This window comes from Salvelinus fontinalis, chromosome 2 (genome assembly GCF_029448725.1).
Source record: "Salvelinus fontinalis isolate EN_2023a chromosome 2, ASM2944872v1, whole genome shotgun sequence".
Classification (NCBI taxonomy): Eukaryota; Metazoa; Chordata; class Actinopteri; order Salmoniformes; family Salmonidae; genus Salvelinus; species Salvelinus fontinalis.
In genome coordinates, this window is record NC_074666.1 from 27320645 (window position 1) to 27338462 (window position 17818).

Here is a 17818-nt window from a genome sequence, read left to right on the forward strand (position 1 = left end):
ACAACAAGCAAGCTGTGATACAACCACTAGACAAAACAGGAGTCATTTCCTCTTATCAGTGACACTGATGATGGCTATACATTTGAACTAATAACTATTTTTGTTACACAAAAATACATTCATACAAATATTAAACATTCACATGATATTCAACTTCTTGTGGTACATTCATTTGTATAGACATGATCATAATGGTAATTATTTCATACGTTTTGAATGAGAATGTGAAAATAAAATACAAAACCAAACAATCACTCTAAGCAAACACTCAGTGCAAAAGCAAATCTCTACAGCATGCCAATAGAAGCTGTTGTATAAAACTGTGCTGTTCCCATCATCAGTAGGCAGCTGAGGACAGTTTGGCCAGTGGTTTGAGCTTGTTTCTGGTCCAAGGTCTGAGGAGGAGGTCACCATGTGAGAGCCCTCACCCCACCACCACAACAACGTCGCTAGAGGCTTGTGATTGGGGAGAGACTGCTGTGGCTGTGGGGTCAGAGGGCTCTGCAGGCTGTTTGGTGGTGGTAGTGACTGGGCTCCCCTGGCTAGGGTTTGCAGCTGCTGCCGCCCCATTTTCCGTGGCTTCCTTCTTCTCTTCCTTCTTGGGTGTGTCTTTCGCCATCTCATTTTTCCCTTGCCCCTTGTCTGTCTTGCCGTTCTCCCCCTCCTGGGTCTGTCTGAGCTCTGCCATCATCAGGCTGGTCTCACTGGGCTCAGAGTCAGGCCTCTCCTTGGTCCTCTGGCCAGTGCCCCAGTACCCAGTACCACTCACCAGGTCTACGTTGCTGCGGGTGGGGCGGCTGCTGATGCGGGGCTGGCGCTTCAGGTGGCACACCTGGCATGACAGCACCACGGTGGAGACTAGCAGGATGGTACACAGGACCACCAGGCCACCTGCCACCATCAGCAGGATGGTGGCCTCCTTCTTATCCAACAGACAGTCAATGCAGGGGCTGGACGTGGGGCTGGTTTGGGCCTTAAGTGGAGGGTAGGCACTAGGTTTGGTGTTGGCTCTGGATGGTGTGTTGTTGGTGTTCACTGGGCTATTGGTTCCAGATGTTTCTCTGGTGTTGAGTGTAGCTGGCGTTGTTGATTCTGCCGGAAAAAGTGTTGAACTGTTGAATTGTGGTAAATGTGTAGTTCCAGAAGGTCCCATGGTTGCGTTAGGGTTAGCCTCAGCTCCCTTTTCAGGCTCCCTTGTGAAGCTTTTATCAGAAGTAATTTTACCGTCATTAGCAAGTACTGATGTTCCCATGAGTACCACATAGTACAGCAAGAGGCAGACCCGGGAGCCATTCATATTTCTATGGGAAAAGGGGAAAAAAGAGATCATAGTGAGGTTTACTGGTGACCATCTAAGTATTATAGTCTCAAGTTCTGCTTTTTCTTACACATTGAGTTCCTTTGTGGTTTCATGTGTGAGTCTCAGTTTCCATACTGTCTGATGTCATTTGATCAGCAGTCCGAGATCTGAGTGACAATGATGATTGGTATTAATCTGAGATTTAAAATATATTAATTCATTGAATTAGCTTTCTTGTTAAACCATTTATTCATTTATTTTGCCCAGAATGCATTTGAGAGTTGATGATCAATATTCACTTCCAATTTACACCAGTATATACATTTATTTAATTTTTTTAAATAAAAAAAAACTGCCTTTGCTGAACAATTAATCAAATGGCTACCCGGACTATTTGCATTGACTACCCCTTTGTTTTTACACTGCTGCTACTTCTGTTTATTGTCTATGCATAGTCACTTTACCCCTACCTACATGTACAAACTACCTCGACTAACCTGTACCCCGCACATTGACTCGGTACCCCCTCATTTATTGTTTATATTGTGTTACTTTTAAAAACTAAAACATTTAGTAAATGTTTTCTTAACTCTATTTACTGAACTGCATTGTTTATTAAGGGCTTGTAAGTAAGCATTTCACGGTAAGGTCTACACCTGTTGTATTTGGCACATGTGACAAATACAATTGTATTTCATTGTGCAATTTCCATCTCCCAGAAATTTAAATCAAGTGATTCTGGTCAATATAAACTGGATTTTATAATGTATGTGTATGATGTACAAAATCTCAAGACTGAATCTCCTTATTGTTAGGATCTCAAAATAATACACTACAAAAAAACACTTCCCTCAGGGATACTTGTCCTTCAGTTCAACACAGTACCCTCCACCCTGTGAAGGTAGACTATTTTCAAACTTTGTTTATTTTCTTGAACATGTTGATATCACTTACCTTGATGGAGTTGACCAGTCTGTGTGGTACTTCCTAACACGAGAGAATCCAGGCAGAGATTCAAAAAGCCCAGTCGTATGTGTGACCAGTTTCAGAAACGAGAAATGCCTATGAGAAGAGAGGTGTGAAAGACACCCTCGACGTCAGCATACTCATTCAGTAATGACCAGTTTCCTGTTCCTCTCTCACTTCTCCTTTGCTGATTTATTTGAAGCTAGTTACTTGATTTCCTGTGTGATGTTTAGCTTGGTCACTCAGAGGGGTAGCACTATGGCACTCTCCGTGGGTTTGGAAGAAAGTGGATGTTTCCATTTTTCAGGGATCCAATATTTTCAACCAAATTTCTGTTTCCCCTGAAAAACAGATGTGGGGACTACGCTCAGGTGTCTTTTTACGCCTACTATGTTAGGTTAGCACTATGGTACAGTAGTACTATGGTTAGCACTATGGTACAGTAGTACTATGGTTAGCACACAACAACAGGTGGGGGGTTGAGAGGAAGTGAAAACATGCTGGCTGTCTGCTTATTAGCCCACACTGTCAGTGTATAATTTTCCAACCGAGTCAAGTGTTGAACTGTGACTCAATCAGGTTGGCATGACTCACACACATTTCCTGTCCCCTGCACCCTATTCAATTTACAAGGACTTAAAACTGCTTCTGTGATGTCCCTTTCTGCCTCCCTCTCTCCCTCCTTACCCTCCCAGATTTAAGACTGGCCAGATCAATGGTGATCTCCTCATCTACCACGTGCTGCTGACCCTGAAGCCCTACTACGCCAAGCCCTATGAGATCGTTGTGGACCTGACCCACGCCGGACCCAGCAACCGCTTCAAGACCGACTTCCTGTCCAAGTGGTTCGTGGTGTTCCCGGGCTTCGCCTACGAGAATGTGGCGGCCATCTACATCTACAACTGCAACACGTGGGTGAGGGAGTACACCAAGTACCACGAGAGGTTGCTGACAGGCCTGAAGGGGAGCAAGAAGCTGCTGTTCATTGACTCCCCGGCGCGGCTAGCGGAGCACGTGGAGCCTGACCAGCAGAAGCTGCCTGCGGCCACGCTAGCCCTGGAGGAGGACCTCAAGGTGTTCCACAACGCCCTCAAACTGGCCCACAAGGATACCAAGGTCTCCATCAAGGTTAGGACATGAGGGAGTCAGTAGATTCAGAATGTAATGCATTTCTTACATATTCTTGGGGCTGTGGGACATCATTGAAAGTAAGTCAGACACAGACAAGAATGACAGAAATGGCTGAGACAGATTGAATCCTTGTCCCCAGGAGGCATATGTGGTCTGGAGTTGGGAGCGTCAACGTTTTTGAACAATGGTACCATTTTGTGTGCCAGCTAGCATAGTAACTCCCTCTCAATGTCTCTGTTTATGTACCCAGGTGGGTTCCACAGCGGTCCAGGTGACATCAGCAGAGCGGACCCGGGTCCTGGGCCAGTCGGTCTTCCTGAACGACATCTACTACGCCTCGGAGATCGAGGAGATCTGCCTGGTGGACGAGAACCAGTTCACCCTGACCATTGCCAACCAAGGCACACCGCTCACCTTCATGCACCAGGAGTGTGAGGGCATCGTGCACTCCATCATCCACATCAGGACGCGCTGGGAGCTGTCCCAGCCAGACTCCATCCCCCAGCACACCAAGATCAGGCCCAAAGACGTGCCAGGCACCCTGCTCAACATCGCCCTGCTCAACCTGGGCAGCTCTGACCCCAGCCTCAGGTCAGACACAGCTGAGGAAAATAGTCATACATGTTTAGATTTTGGTGGGACTATGAGAGCGGACAGTCTTCTTAGGGATATTTGAATCATACATGGATTATGCTTACTAATGACCCTTTTCTTCTCCTTCCCTCTCTCTTTCTGTCTGCTGTGTGCAGGTCTGCAGCCTACAACCTGCTGTGTGCCTTAACCTGCACCTTCAACCTGAAGATAGAAGGCCAGCTGCTGGAGACCTCAGGGCTGTGTATCCCTGCCAACAACACGCTTTTCATAGTGTCCATCAGCAAGACGCTGGCCGCCAACGAACCACACCTCACCCTGGAGTTCCTGGAGGAGTGCATCTCTGGCTTCAGCAAATCCAGTCAGTATCCTTGTTCCTGCCCTCCACACACACGTGTGTGTGCACGCACACGTTGTAACATCCTCTCTGATGTGTGTAGGTATTGAGCTGAAGCACCTGTGTCTGGAGTACATGACCCCCTGGCTGCTCAACCTGGTGAGGTTCTGTAAGCACAACGACGACGCCAAGCGCCAGCGGGTCACTGCCATCCTGGACAAGCTCATCACCATGACCATCAACGAGAAGCAGATGTACCCCTCTATCCAGGCTAAGATCTGGGGTAGTCTGGGACAGGTGGGGATCTCTCTTCTCTGCTCTGTGTGGGTGTTGGCCCATGTATCAGCCAACCAGTATATTGGATGTTATTGAGGCCGTACAGTACTCCACCCATCTGCCCAGTCTGCTGTTATTGAGGCCGTACAGTACTCCACCCATCAGCCCAGTCAGCTGTTATTGAGGCCGTACAGTACTCCATCCATCAGCCCAGTCTGCTGTTATTGAGGCCGTACAGTACTCCACCCATCAGCCCAGTCAGCTGTTATTGAGGCCGTACAGTACTCCACCCATCTGCCCAGTCTGCTGTTATTGAGGCCGTACAGTACTCCACCCATCTGCCCAGTCTGCTGTTATTGAGGCCGTACAGTACTCCACCCATCAGCCCAGTCAGCTGTTATTGAGGCCGTACAGTACTCCATCCATCAGCCCAGTCTGCTGTTATTGAGGCCGTACAGTACTCCACCCATCTGCCCAGTCTGCTGTTATTGACTCCGTACAGTACTCATCCATCAGCCCAGTATGTTGCTATTGAGGCCGTACAGTACTCCACCCATCAGCCCAGTCTGTTGCTATTGAGGCCGTACAGTACTCATCCATCAGCCCAGTCTGTTGCTATTGAGTCCATACAGTACTCCATCCATCAGCCCAGTCTGCTGTTATTGAGGCCGTACAGTACTCCATCCATCAGCCCAGTTTGCTGTTATTGAGGCCGTACAGTACTCCATCCATCAGCCCAGTCTGCTGTTATTGAGGCCGTACAGTACTCATCCATCAGCCCAGTCTGCTGTTATTGAGGCCGTACAGTACTCATCCATCAGCCCAGTCTGCTGTTATTGAGGCCGTACAGTACTCATCCATCAGCCCAGTCTGTTGCTATTGAGGCCGTACAGTACTCATCCATCAGCCCAGTCTGCTGCTATTGAGGCCGTACAGTACTCATCCATCAGCCCATTCTGCTGCTATTGAGGCCGTACAGTACTCATCCATCAGCCCAGTCTGTTGCTATTGAGGCCGTACAGTACTCATCCATCAGCCCAGTCTGCTGCTATTGAGGCCGTACAGTACTCATCCATCAGCCCAGTCTGCTGTTATTGAGGCCGTACAGTACTCATCCATCAGCCCAGTCTGCTGTTATTGAGGCCGTACAGTACTCATCCATCAGCCCAGTCTGCTGTTATTGAGGCAGTACAGTACTCATCCATCAGCCCAGTCTGCTGTTATTGAGGCTGTACAGTACTCATCCATCAGCCCAGTCTGCTGTTGGCTTTATTTTACTGCTGATTTAGGATCTGGAAAATGGTTGAAGGATTCAGTGGACTCACTGTTCAGGATGTTATAGAGGCCTTATCAGATATTATGAGAGTGTGTTATCCCCTTATGTAGGTATTACAAATAACTCTCTTTGTCAGTGTCCCTGTACTTTTCAGATCTCAACCTGTTATCATGCTAGCCACCTGAAAATCATGAAACACGTATCTTTGCGTGTTTCTGTTGAGCGGGATGTTGTGGTCTGACTGAAAAAGATGCTGGCATTCTGAAATAGAAATGACTTGAGACAAATACACGAGTTAGTAATGGAGGGGAATTGATTTAGTCTCTGAGCTGAGGTCCTGTTGCTTCCTTGTTCTGTAGATAACGGACCTGCTGGACGTGGTGCTGGACAGCTTCATCAAGACCAGCGCTACAGGAGGCCTGGGATCTATCAAGGCTGAGGTGATGGCCGACACGGCTGTGGCTCTGGCCTCAGGGAATGTCAAGTTGGTGTCCAGCAAGGTAAGCAACACACACACCTCAGGAATTACCACTGTGGCTATTCCCTTCATAGTTTGAACCCTGCACAGGCTATTCCCTTCAAAGGTTGATTCTGTGACTTGAGTCTAGACAAGAATATCTGCTGCAAGCATCAATACAGATCCTCTACAGATGAATAAAGGATTTACGTATGTCCGTTTTCCTATCAAATGCCATGAAAAGTCTGTTCTGTGCATTCCTTATACTTCCTTATGGCAAGTTGTGATCTTGTAATGTCACTGAATTAATAGTAGCTAATACAGTATCCAATGTTATAGATGATATTACATATTGTTACAGATTAGGATTTGTACTCCTACAGTATGAATGAAGCCTGTTTTTAAATCTCACAAACTGCACATGCAGGCAGACACATATCCAAGTGCCTACCCTGGCACGCTGACGTTGAACAACTCTTCCAGTTAACATGACCACAGTACCTCTCAACAACAGTGCTGTTTGTGTCACAACTATTTCTGTCATTTGGTGGTCTGCGTTATTTATCATTTCCTTTTGACTGTTGAGCTGATTTCTCAGAAAGAAAGAGGGAGTTTAATGTATTGCCCAATGAAGTAGTCTTGCCAGGTCGCAGTTGGAAATAAGAACTTATTCTCAACTGGCCTACCTGGTTAAATAAAGGTGAAATAATTTTAAAAAATGTACAATGCTGATCATGTGATCTAGTGCCAGGAAGAGTATAGCCTCTGAATACAAAGGCCAGTCTGTCGGGGTGACGTCTCTTTTCTCTTCTATCTATTCTCATATGTCAAGGCAAAAAGCTGAACACACGTTTAGATATTGTGATTGTGGATGCATAAAAACATCCCCCACCTCAGACAAACTGATATCTCGTTTATATGACTCTTTTCAATCGGTTAGCACACCCCCTACAGAGGCCATTAAGGCAAAATGGGAGGAAGAACTAGGGACTGACATTTCGATGGCAGACTGGGAAGATAGCTTGGAGTATATCCACACCTGCTCCATTAACTCCAGACATCGGCTCATACAATTCAAGGTATTACACAGATTACACTATTCCAAAACCAAACTGCATAGGATATTTCCCTTTGTGTGATAAATGTCAGGCTGCACAGGGTACACTTCTCCACTGCTTTGCCCTATGCTCTAGCTTGCATGGTTACTGGTGTGGAATTTTTAGGATCCTCTCTGAAGTTCTGGAGACTTCAATTGACCCAGACCCGCTTCTGATAATCCTGGGAGTGTCTGATTCCCTAATCGGACTAACCAACCCCCAAAAACAACTCATCTCTTACAGTCTCATTTCGGCAAAAAAACTAATCTTGTTGTTCTGGAAAAAGAGGGAAGCGCCCACTACCAAATTATGGCTCAGCGAATTGGCAAACACTGTACACTTAGAAAGGATTAGATATATTCTGAACAATAAATTATTAACATTTGATCAGATCTGGCAGCCTTTCCTCTCTTACTTGGACCATTCGGCGCTGTGAATTTGTACTTTTTAACGCACTCTCCATTGTAATATTTTAATCCACCTCTGGGCAGCACGTGCTGGCACCGCCACCCGAGCAGCGGGGAGGGGTATAAGGGGAAGGGATAAAGGGGGGGAATAAGGGGGGGGTGACACCCACCCTCTTTCTTTCTACCTGTCCTTGTTTTGTATGTCTTGTTTTGTAATAATTGTTTTGTACCCAGAACTCTGGATCTTTTTATTTCTGTCTGCTCTTTTATGTTTAGTTAAAAATTGTATACCTGCCTTTCATACCTATACACCATTCCTGTGTGTGTTCAATAAAAAATATTTGAACGAGATATTGTGATTGTACAATGGATCAACACCAGACTGGGATATAAAGCATTACTTGATGCATTCCCAGTTCTGCCTGTAACCTTTAAAAACAGGAGGGATAATGGATCTTCCCAGAGATGCTAGGTGACATGAGAGTCCTGAGTCATTCTGTTCTTTCCCTTGGGTGGAAGGGAGAGATAATAGATAGGATGTAAAATGTGGTAACATACCTGACCTTTGATGTAACCTTAACCCCGACCTGTGTTTGTGTGGCAGGTGATCATCCGCATGTGTAAGATCATCGATAAGACGTGTCTGTCTCCCACGCCTACCCTGGAGCAGCACCTGATGTGGGATGACATCGCCATCCTGGCCCGTTACATGCTCATGCTGTCCTTCAACAACTCTCTGGACGTGGCCACTCACCTGCCCTACCTGTTCCATGTGGTCACGCTGCTGGTGGCCACCGGTCCCCTGTCCCTACGAGCCTCCACACACGGCCTGGTCATCAACATAATCCACTCCCTCTGTACCTGCTCCCAGCTCAACTTCAGCGGTGAGGAAGCCACACACAGCACCCTGGCTGTAGACTGAGGACAGACAGACAGAAATAGGGAGAAGTGAACATGATTAAAAGGCAGAGGGTTGATCAGTGTCGTGTTGATTCAGTGTTTTGAAAGCAGTTGGATAGCTAGAGATTTTTTTTCTTGATGTATAGCCTTGCTGAGACTCAGTGATAACTATTCCCATGTGTGTTTCTCTCTTCCAGAGGAGACCAAGCAGGTCCTGAGGCTGAGCCTGACAGAGTTCTCCCTGCCTAAGTTCTACCTGCTGTTTGGCATCAGTAAGGTCAAGTCTGCTGCGGTCATCGCCTTCCGCTCCAGCTACCGCGACCGCTCCTTCTCCCCCGGCTCCTACGAGAGGGAGACCTTCGCCCTCTCCTCCCTGGAGACCGTCACTGAGGCCCTGCTGGAGATCATGGAGGTCAGGAGATCACCCCACTAACATAATCACTTACCATTACATCATCACTATAGCATGACACTACTGTCTGTTCCGGTCTAGATGTTCGGTGAACACTAACCAAATTCAATATTCTACTTGCCTTCACACAAATCCAGTCTAGACTTTAAAAGTTGTTTTAAAAAATATGTTTTTCATAATATAATACAGTACAAGTATACAATACAGGTATAATACAGTACCAGTCAAAAGTTTAGACACACCTACTCATTCCAGGGTTTTTCTTTATTTGTACTATTTTCTACATTGTAGAATAATAGTGAAGACATCAAAACTATGATTTAACACATATGGGATCATGTAGTAACCAAAAAAGTGTTAAACAAATCTAAATATATTTTTTATTTGAGATTCTTCAAAGTAGCCACCCTTTGCCTTGATGACAGCTCTGCACACTCTTGGCATTCTCTCAACCAGCTTTGTGAGGTAGTCACCTGGAATGCATTTCAATTAACAGGTGTGCGTTGTTAAAAGTTAATTTGTGGAATTTATTTCCTTCTTAATGTGTTTGAGCCAATCAGTTATGTTGTGACAAGGTAGGGGTGGTATACAGAAGATGGCTCTATTTGGTAAAATACCAAGTCCATATTATGGCAAGAACATCTCAAATAAGCAAAGAGAAATGACATGAAGGTCAGTCAATCCGGAAAACTTCAAGAACTTTGAAAGTATCTTCAAGTGCAGTCGCAAAAACCATCAAGCGCTTTAATGAAACTGTCTCTCATGAGGACCGCCACAGGAAAGGAAGACCCAGAGTTACCTCTGCTGCACCTCAGGATAAGTTCATTAGAGTTACCTGCACCTCAGGTTGCAGCCCAAATAAATGCTTCTCAGATTTCAAGTAACAGACACATCTCAACATCAACTGTTCAGAGGAGACTGCGTGAATGGTCGAATTGCTGCAAAGAAACAACTACTAAAGGACACCAATAAGAAGAAGAGACTTGCTTGGGCCAAGAAACACGAGCAATGGACATTAGACCAATGGAAATCTATCCTTTGGTCTGATGAGTCCAAATTTGAGATGTTTGGTTCCAACCACTGTGTCTTTGTGAGATGCAGAGTAAGTGAACGGATGATCTCAGCATGTGTGGTTCCCACTGTGAAGCATGGAAGAGGAGGTGTGATGGTGTGGGGGTGCTTTTCTGGTGACACTGTTGGTGATTTATTTAGAATTCAAGGCACACTTAACCAGCATGGCTTCAACAGCATTCTGCAGCGATACACCATCCCATCTGGTTTGCGCCTAGTGGGACTATCATTAGTTTTTCAACAGGACAATGCTCCAACACACCTCCAGGCTGTGTAAGGGATATTTGACCAAGGAGAGTGATGGAGTGCTGCATCAGATGACCTGGTCTCCACAATCATCCGAACTGGTTTGGGATGAGTTGGACCGCAGAGTGAAGGACCGTCCGGGATTGGGAGTCCCATAGGGCGGCGCAAAATTGGCCGTCATTGTAAATAAGAATTTGTTCTTAACTGACTTGCCTAGTTAAATAAAGGTAAAAAAATAAATAAGTAGCCAACAAGTGCTCAGCATATGTGGGAACTTCTTCAAGACTGTTGGAAAAGCATTCCTCGTGAAGCTGGTTGAGAGCATGTCAAGACTGTGTAAAGCTGTCATCAATGCAAAGGGTGGCTACTTTGAAGAATCTAAAATATATCTAGATTTGGTAGATTGGTTACTACGTGATTCATTATGTGCTATTTCATGGTTTTGATGTCTTTGCTATTATTCTACAATGTAGAAAATAGTCTAAATAATGAAAAACCCTTAAGCGAGTAAGTGTGTCCACACTTTTAACTGGTACTGTACATGCTCATAATTGTGTTTCCCCTCCTCCACAAGGCCTGTATGAGGGACATTCCTAGCTGTAAGTGGCTGGACCAGTGGACAGAGCTGGCTCAGAGGTATGGTAAACTCACACCACCTTTTACCCTCTTCTAACTAACACTGACTCTGTGGAGCCAACCACACTGTCTGCTCTAAATCAATTACCTGATGCTTAGCGTACATATTTTCGGATGATGTCAGAGCAATGTAAAGAGGCTTCAGACCACTTGATTGGCTTTTATAAGACATGCGTGTGAATGGATTGTATTCATCATTCCCTCTTCTCTCCCTCCGTCTCTTCCTCGTTCCCTTTCCCTTCCCTCCGTCAGGTTTGCGTTCCAGTACAACCCGTCCCTGCAGCCCAGAGCCCTGGTGGTGTTTGGCTGCATCAGTAAGAGGGTGACCCACGGCCAGATCAAACAGATCATCAGGATCCTCAGCAAGGCCAGCCCCCTGCTCAGCATAGACCGGGTCTGTGTCCATCACTCTACCCTGCTGCTCGCTACGTCATATTATACCCAGAATTAGGACATCTCATGGAAACCACTTCCTGAATGACTGTACTATCTTGTCACATGTATATGTAGTGTATCTTGTACTGTGTCTTTGTCAGAGAAAAACACACAACATTTATTCTATCACTTCAAGTAACTGCGCTTGCATCTTGTGTACTTTTTTTATCTGCTAAGTGACATTCTAAGTCCGTATGAACATCACTACTCCTAGTGGTAACTTCGCACGTTTTCAAATAGATTCTGCTACAAGTATTGGGAGTAGTTGTACGGTGTCTGATCCTGTCTGTTGAAAGGGTCTGTTTGTATAACCTGTGCTGCTCAGACTGAACTGACCAGCTGTCTTGGGATCCATAGGGTCTGGAGAGCTGTCTAAAGGGACCTGATAACTACAACAGCCAGGTGTTAATAGAAGCCACAGTCATTGCTCTCACCAAGCTACAGCCGCTCCTCAACAAGGTACACACAAACACACAGATGGCAACTCTCAAAGGCTAATTTAAGAGATGTGCTAAATGTTCGGGTGAGCTAACTTCCTCGTGTGTGTGTGTGTGTGTGTGTGTGTGTGTGTGTGTGCGCCTGCGAACCACATTCTATTGCGTATAACCCACATGTTTGAAGCAGGCTGACCGAGAGGAGGGAAGTTATTTTGGCCCTGGCCTGTATGTGGTGAATTGGCTGCTGAGTGACAATGGATGTTGGCAGTAAATGGTCATGTGAGACTCGCTCTGACTGCAAGTGTGTTTGTTGGCCCTCCACGGCTCGCCTATGCACAAGGCCCTAAGTTTGTGTGTGTGCGTGTGTTGGATGGTGATTGTGTGTTGGACAGTAGTGGTGGTGAGAGTAAATAATAGTCTGTGGTTTTCCTTCAGGACTCCCCCATGCACAAGGCTCTGTTCTGGGTGGCCGTGGCTGTGCTCCAGCTGGATGAGGTCAACCTCTACTCTGCCGGCACCGCTCTGCTAGAGCAGAACCTCCACACACTGGACAGCCTCAGGGTCTTCAATGACAAGGTACTAAACACACAAACATACACACGGTACTAGACACACCCATTCAGAAGGTTTGTCTTCCATAAACATTTTACAGTTTCACTTTGATTTCATTATCTTTCCCTAACTTGAATTGTGTGTGTGTTCCTCCCGTTTCTCCCTGTCCAGAGTCCAGAGGAGGTGTTTATGGAGATCAGGAAGCCTCTGGAGTGGCACTGTAAACAGATGGACCACTTCGTGGGCCTCAACTTCAACTCCAACTTCAACTTTGCACTAGTGGGTCATCTGTTGAAAGGTAAGTAGATGGGGGCGTCTAAGCCTTGGGTCGGCCGGGGACTGCATGGTTTAGCTCTATCTAACCACCCACCTCTCTGTCTAGGGTACAGACACCCCTCCCCCAACACAGTGGCGCGGACCATCCGGATCCTCCACACACTGCTGGCCTTGGTGGGAAAACACCTCAACTGTGACAAGTTTGAGGTGAACACCCAGAGTGTGGCTTACCTGGCAGGTGAGTTAACGGAGAGCTCCACAATGAAGCCATACTTTTATTTTTCAGCCATAGTAGGATTGTTCATATTGTCTTTAAACAATGATATTCTTTATTCGCATGGCAACTGTTTCTGTGTAGAAAATAGACTGATGTAGTATTGAATTGACCTGTGAAATGTCTGTGTAGCTCTCCTCACTGTCTCAGAGGAGGTCCGGAGCCGCTGTAGCCTCAAGCACAGGAAGTCCCTGCTCCTCTCAGATGTTACCATGGAGAATGTTCCCATGGACACGTACTCTGTGCACCACAGCGACCCCAGCTGCCGGTGAATGACTACAGGGCTAACTGCTGAGTTGATGTAGAGGCTGATAGAGTAGCTGCAGCACCAGCTGACTAAGCAGAATTTGTCTCTCGCTGTATCGAACAATGTCAAAGAGGAATTTTATGTGTATGTGTTCACCTTTCAGAATGTTTTGTTCTTCCCTCCCCTCCCTCTGTGTCAGAACTCTTAGGGAGAGTCAGCCGTGGACGTCCCCCAAGGTGTCGGAGCGCTACTTAGTGGTCCACTACCCCACGGGGGGGCAGATCAGCCCGCGCACACGGAAGTCCATGAGCCTGGACATGGGCCAGCCTTCCCAAGCAAACACTAAGAAACTGCTGGGTAGGACACCTGTCAGTCATTCTCTACTGCTAGATCCAGGCCTCTGACCAACAGAGGAGTTTTAACATGTGACAACTGAGAGGTATTTAGACTATACACATTCATACAGGATGACTTGGATATCCATAGAATATCCATGCAGGTATGTACTAGTTTACGTATGGGGAGTTGACCTGTGTATGTATGCCCCATTGTTTAACATGAGTTTTTCAACGCTGGCTCACCAGGCACTAGGAAGAGTTTTGATCACTTGATATCAGACAGTAAAGCACCAAAGAGGCCAGAGATGGAGTCTGGAATCACCACGCCTCCAAAGATGAGGAGGGTGGCGGAGAACGATTATGAGTGTCCAGGTCAGTTTCTCTCCTGTATACCAGACACTTACACAATGATTGTGGCTGTTGACACTGATGTTAAAGGGGCAATCCGTAGTTGAAACAATAATAAAGCGTTTTCCCTGCCACTGTTTCGGTAAAAAGCTGAGGCATGGGGCTGGAGAAATTTAACCAATCTCAAATTTATAGACCGCCACTGATTCAAGAACTGACAATCCATGATATCAAATTTATAGTTTTAACCATGTTCTGAGGCAATGAAGTGTTTCTTTACATTTACTTTGGAGTAAAACAACCTTATTCTGGGTCCTGGTGGGGTAAAACAATTGAACTAAGCTCATGAGGCATTTTATAAGTTATATTGGGCCTCCAGAGTGGCGCTGCGGTCTAAGGCACTGTATTGCTGTGCTAGAGGCTTCACTACAGACCCTGGTTAGTTCCCAGGCTGTGTCAAAACCAACAGTCATTGGGAGTCCCATAGGTCGGCGCACAGTTGGCCCAGCATCGTCCGGGTTAGTGGAGGGTTTGGCCGGGGGGGTAGGCCGTCATTTGTTCTTAACTGACTTGCCTAGTTAAATAAAGGTTAAAAATATATATATATTTTCTTCAAGAATCATTGGGTACATATAATTCATTTATAAGTCCAAAAATTATTGTGGCAACTGCAGATTCTTTGAAACTGACACAGGTCCCTATCGCTCGCTCTCTCTCACACCCTCGCTCTCTCTCACACCCTCGCTCTCTCTCACACCCTCGCTCTCTCTCACACCCTCGCTCTCTCTCACACCCTCGCTCTCTCTCACACCCTCGCTCTCTCTCACACCCTCGCTCTCTCTCACACCCTCGCTCTCTCTCACACCCTCGCTCTCCCACGCTCTCACACCCTCGCTCTCCCACGCTCTCACACCCTCGCTCTCTCACACCCTCGCTCTCTCTCGCTCGCTCGCTCTCTCTTGCTCGCTCTCACACACGCTCGCTCGCTCTCTCCTCCCCTCCCGTCCATTCCACAGAATCGACCCAAAGAATCTCCCACCATACCCTGAGGAAGGTGTCTGTGTCAGAGTCCAACGTGCTGCTGGATGAGGAGGTCCTCACAGACCCCAAGATCCAGGCTCTGCTGCTCACTGTCCTGGTAAGACCACTCACTCCGCTTCTCTCCTACTTCCTCGGTATTAGTTTGTGCCTATTTCTAACATGCTTGCCTCTATACTATAGGCTACGTTGGTGAAGAATACAACAGATGAGTTTGACCAGAGAATCCTCTACGAGTTTTTAGCTGAAGCTAGTGTTGTCTTCCCTAAAGTCTTTCCAGTTGTGTAAGTGTTTCGTTTCAACCCAATAAAGTATGTATTTTTTCCAATCCCCTTTTAATGTGTACGCATGCGTAAATAACTTTCATCCTTCATATCTTGTGGTTTTCTCTCCAGTCATAACCTGCTGGACTCAAAGATCAACACCCTCCTATCACTGTGCCAGGACCCTAACCTCCTAAACCCCATCCATGGCATCGTGCAGAGTATGGTATACCACGAGGAGTCACCCCCCCTGTACCAGCCCTCCTACCTGCAGAGTGAGACTCCACCAACTCCTCCCTCCATACAGTTACAACTATGGGTTCTGGAGTGAAAATGCCAATTTAATACTCATCAGTGTTTCTTCTGTTTCTCTCTCAGGCTTTGGGTTTAATGGTCTATGGAGATTCGCTGGGCCCTTCTCAAAGGTGAGCAGACAACTCATTTGCCTCTTTAGAGTATGGAAGGTTTATTGTCAGTGTTAGTAAATGACATTCCATTCTGCTTGTGCCAACAGCAAACCCAGTTCCCAGACTACGCTGAGCTAATAGTGAAGTTCCTGGATGCTTTGATTGACACGTATCTGCCGGGGATCGACGAGGAGACGAGCGAGGAGTGTCTGCGTACGCCCACGTCGCCCTACCCCCCGCCGGTCCAGAGCCAGCTCAGCATCACAGCCAACCTCAACCTCTCCAACTCCATGACCTCACTGGCCACCTCCCAGCACTCCCCAGGTCTGATCACAGATACCAGTGTACACACGCACACACGAACACATGCAGTCAAATCCAGCCCTTCTGTCTCTTGGCAGATTTGATTCTAAGGAATAGCTGTGATACTTTACAGTAACCTTTATCTCAAACAAAATAAATATTTGATCCATTGACCTGTCTGCATTTTATGTTCATCTTAATATAGTCTGGCCTGTTTGGTAAAATGGAAAGACTAATCAGAAGAATCAACTTGCGCTAACAAACACATAATTAGAGAGAGATATAAATTACCAATCCATCCATTTCCAACTGAATCCAACATCATCTGAAAAGTTCCATCCACTATATGTAGCATTACATAGTGGTTCCCCAACCTGGGCCATGTGTAAGGCTTATTCTCTCTTTAACTAATTAATGCATGTTATTCTCAAAATGTATTATTTAGTGTTCATACACATTTAATTTCATGTTTTTGTTCCCTTTTCTTCCTCATTTGTTATGCTTGATGCGGTGTAGTTTATAGACCATCTCCAACAATCTCCAATTTGTCTCATTAGAAATGACGGGTACAACTACAAACTATATACACCCCACAATGTATTTATTTGGACAGAAGCTAAAACTTTTAATTTGGCTCTATACTCCATCAAAAGTTTGATGTGAGGCGACAGTACAGAATGTCACCTTTTCTGTAAGGGTATTTTCATACATATCTGTTTTACTGTTTAGAAATGAAAGCACTTTATGCATCTAGTCCCCCATTTGAAGGTGTCATTAGTATTTGGAAAAATTCACTTATAGTTTATGGACGCTACCATGACTGAATCGTGATAATCATGAATTAATGACAGATAATTATGAATGAATGGTGATAATGATGTGTGAGAAAGTAATTGATGCCGTACCAGTAACAGGGGAGGTTAGCATTTTGGGGGTTATGATATCTATGCCTCTAACTTTCTCCCTCATTATTATTCACCATTCATTCTTGATTTTCCGTAATCATGGTAGCATCCACATTTGTGTTCAGAACATATTCTATTCTATATTTTATTTGAAAATGTAATATTATACTGGATGTCTATATACTTTTGGAAATGTTTCATCATTTGTTTTAGTCTTGAAGAACATTTGAGTAATTCATGATATGCCCCTATTTGGAAGAAAGAATGTATATTGTACATTTTATTTGGAACTAAAGAGACTTGATTATACAGATAGACTGGAGTATGTATCCTTATAATCTAAACCATATTGTCTGATACAACTGAGAATGCTGAATGAATCATTTTTTTTCCCGTCATGATTGATTTCTGACACTCTTTGTTATGTTTTGTTTTTGTTAATCATGTTGCTCTTTTGTTTCCTGTCATTCCTCTTTTTGGGTTGCCATGGTCACTCCCTCCTGTTTCTTTCCCACTCTGTGTCTGAGAAGCTTCTCTGCCTTGCTCTAAGTCTGCCGTTTTCACCCCACACCTCGTCCGGCCAGGTATTACAGCCCCTCGTCCCCATGCTGCTCCTCACTCCCAGGCACACGACACAGCCTCTCAGAGGTGTGTGGGGTAGCAGAGGCCCATCACAAAGCCCAACAACACTACTGGAGCGTTTGTGATGAAGTCTTTGTACATAATGTTTCAATGCCCGTACACCATATGTTCTGTTTATTCAAAACACAGAGCAACCCTGTTGCGATAAGTTGGAGCACTTACATCAGTCCATGGGTTGACTACTCCCCCTATCGTTGGATTTGTATATAACAGAGAATATCTGTAGTTATATACACTCTTCAGGTGGATG

General features: G+C 45.6%; 1 protein-coding gene across 2 annotated transcripts in view; it reads left to right on the forward strand.

Moving 5' to 3' along the window:
- The window catches only part of LOC129815395 (neurofibromin), a 69016-nt gene that overhangs the window by 44938 nt on the left and 6260 nt on the right, over window positions 1-17818 (forward strand). For both annotated transcript variants that reach the window (XM_055869193.1, XM_055869202.1), the window contains 22 exons: window positions 2962-3394; window positions 3648-3988; window positions 4147-4349; window positions 4429-4622; window positions 6237-6377; window positions 8443-8722; window positions 8936-9150; window positions 11042-11103; window positions 11356-11497; window positions 11896-11997; window positions 12411-12551; window positions 12699-12825; window positions 12910-13041; window positions 13210-13345; window positions 13524-13681; window positions 13909-14034; window positions 15027-15148; window positions 15232-15332; window positions 15444-15586; window positions 15690-15736; window positions 15826-16042; window positions 17457-17510. In XM_055869193.1, coding sequence (XP_055725168.1) covers window positions 2962-3394; window positions 3648-3988; window positions 4147-4349; window positions 4429-4622; window positions 6237-6377; window positions 8443-8722; window positions 8936-9150; window positions 11042-11103; window positions 11356-11497; window positions 11896-11997; window positions 12411-12551; window positions 12699-12825; window positions 12910-13041; window positions 13210-13345; window positions 13524-13681; window positions 13909-14034; window positions 15027-15148; window positions 15232-15332; window positions 15444-15586; window positions 15690-15736; window positions 15826-16042; window positions 17457-17510 — 3617 coding nt within the window. The remainder of the gene's footprint in view (window positions 1-2961; window positions 3395-3647; window positions 3989-4146; window positions 4350-4428; window positions 4623-6236; window positions 6378-8442; window positions 8723-8935; window positions 9151-11041; window positions 11104-11355; window positions 11498-11895; window positions 11998-12410; window positions 12552-12698; window positions 12826-12909; window positions 13042-13209; window positions 13346-13523; window positions 13682-13908; window positions 14035-15026; window positions 15149-15231; window positions 15333-15443; window positions 15587-15689; window positions 15737-15825; window positions 16043-17456; window positions 17511-17818) is intronic.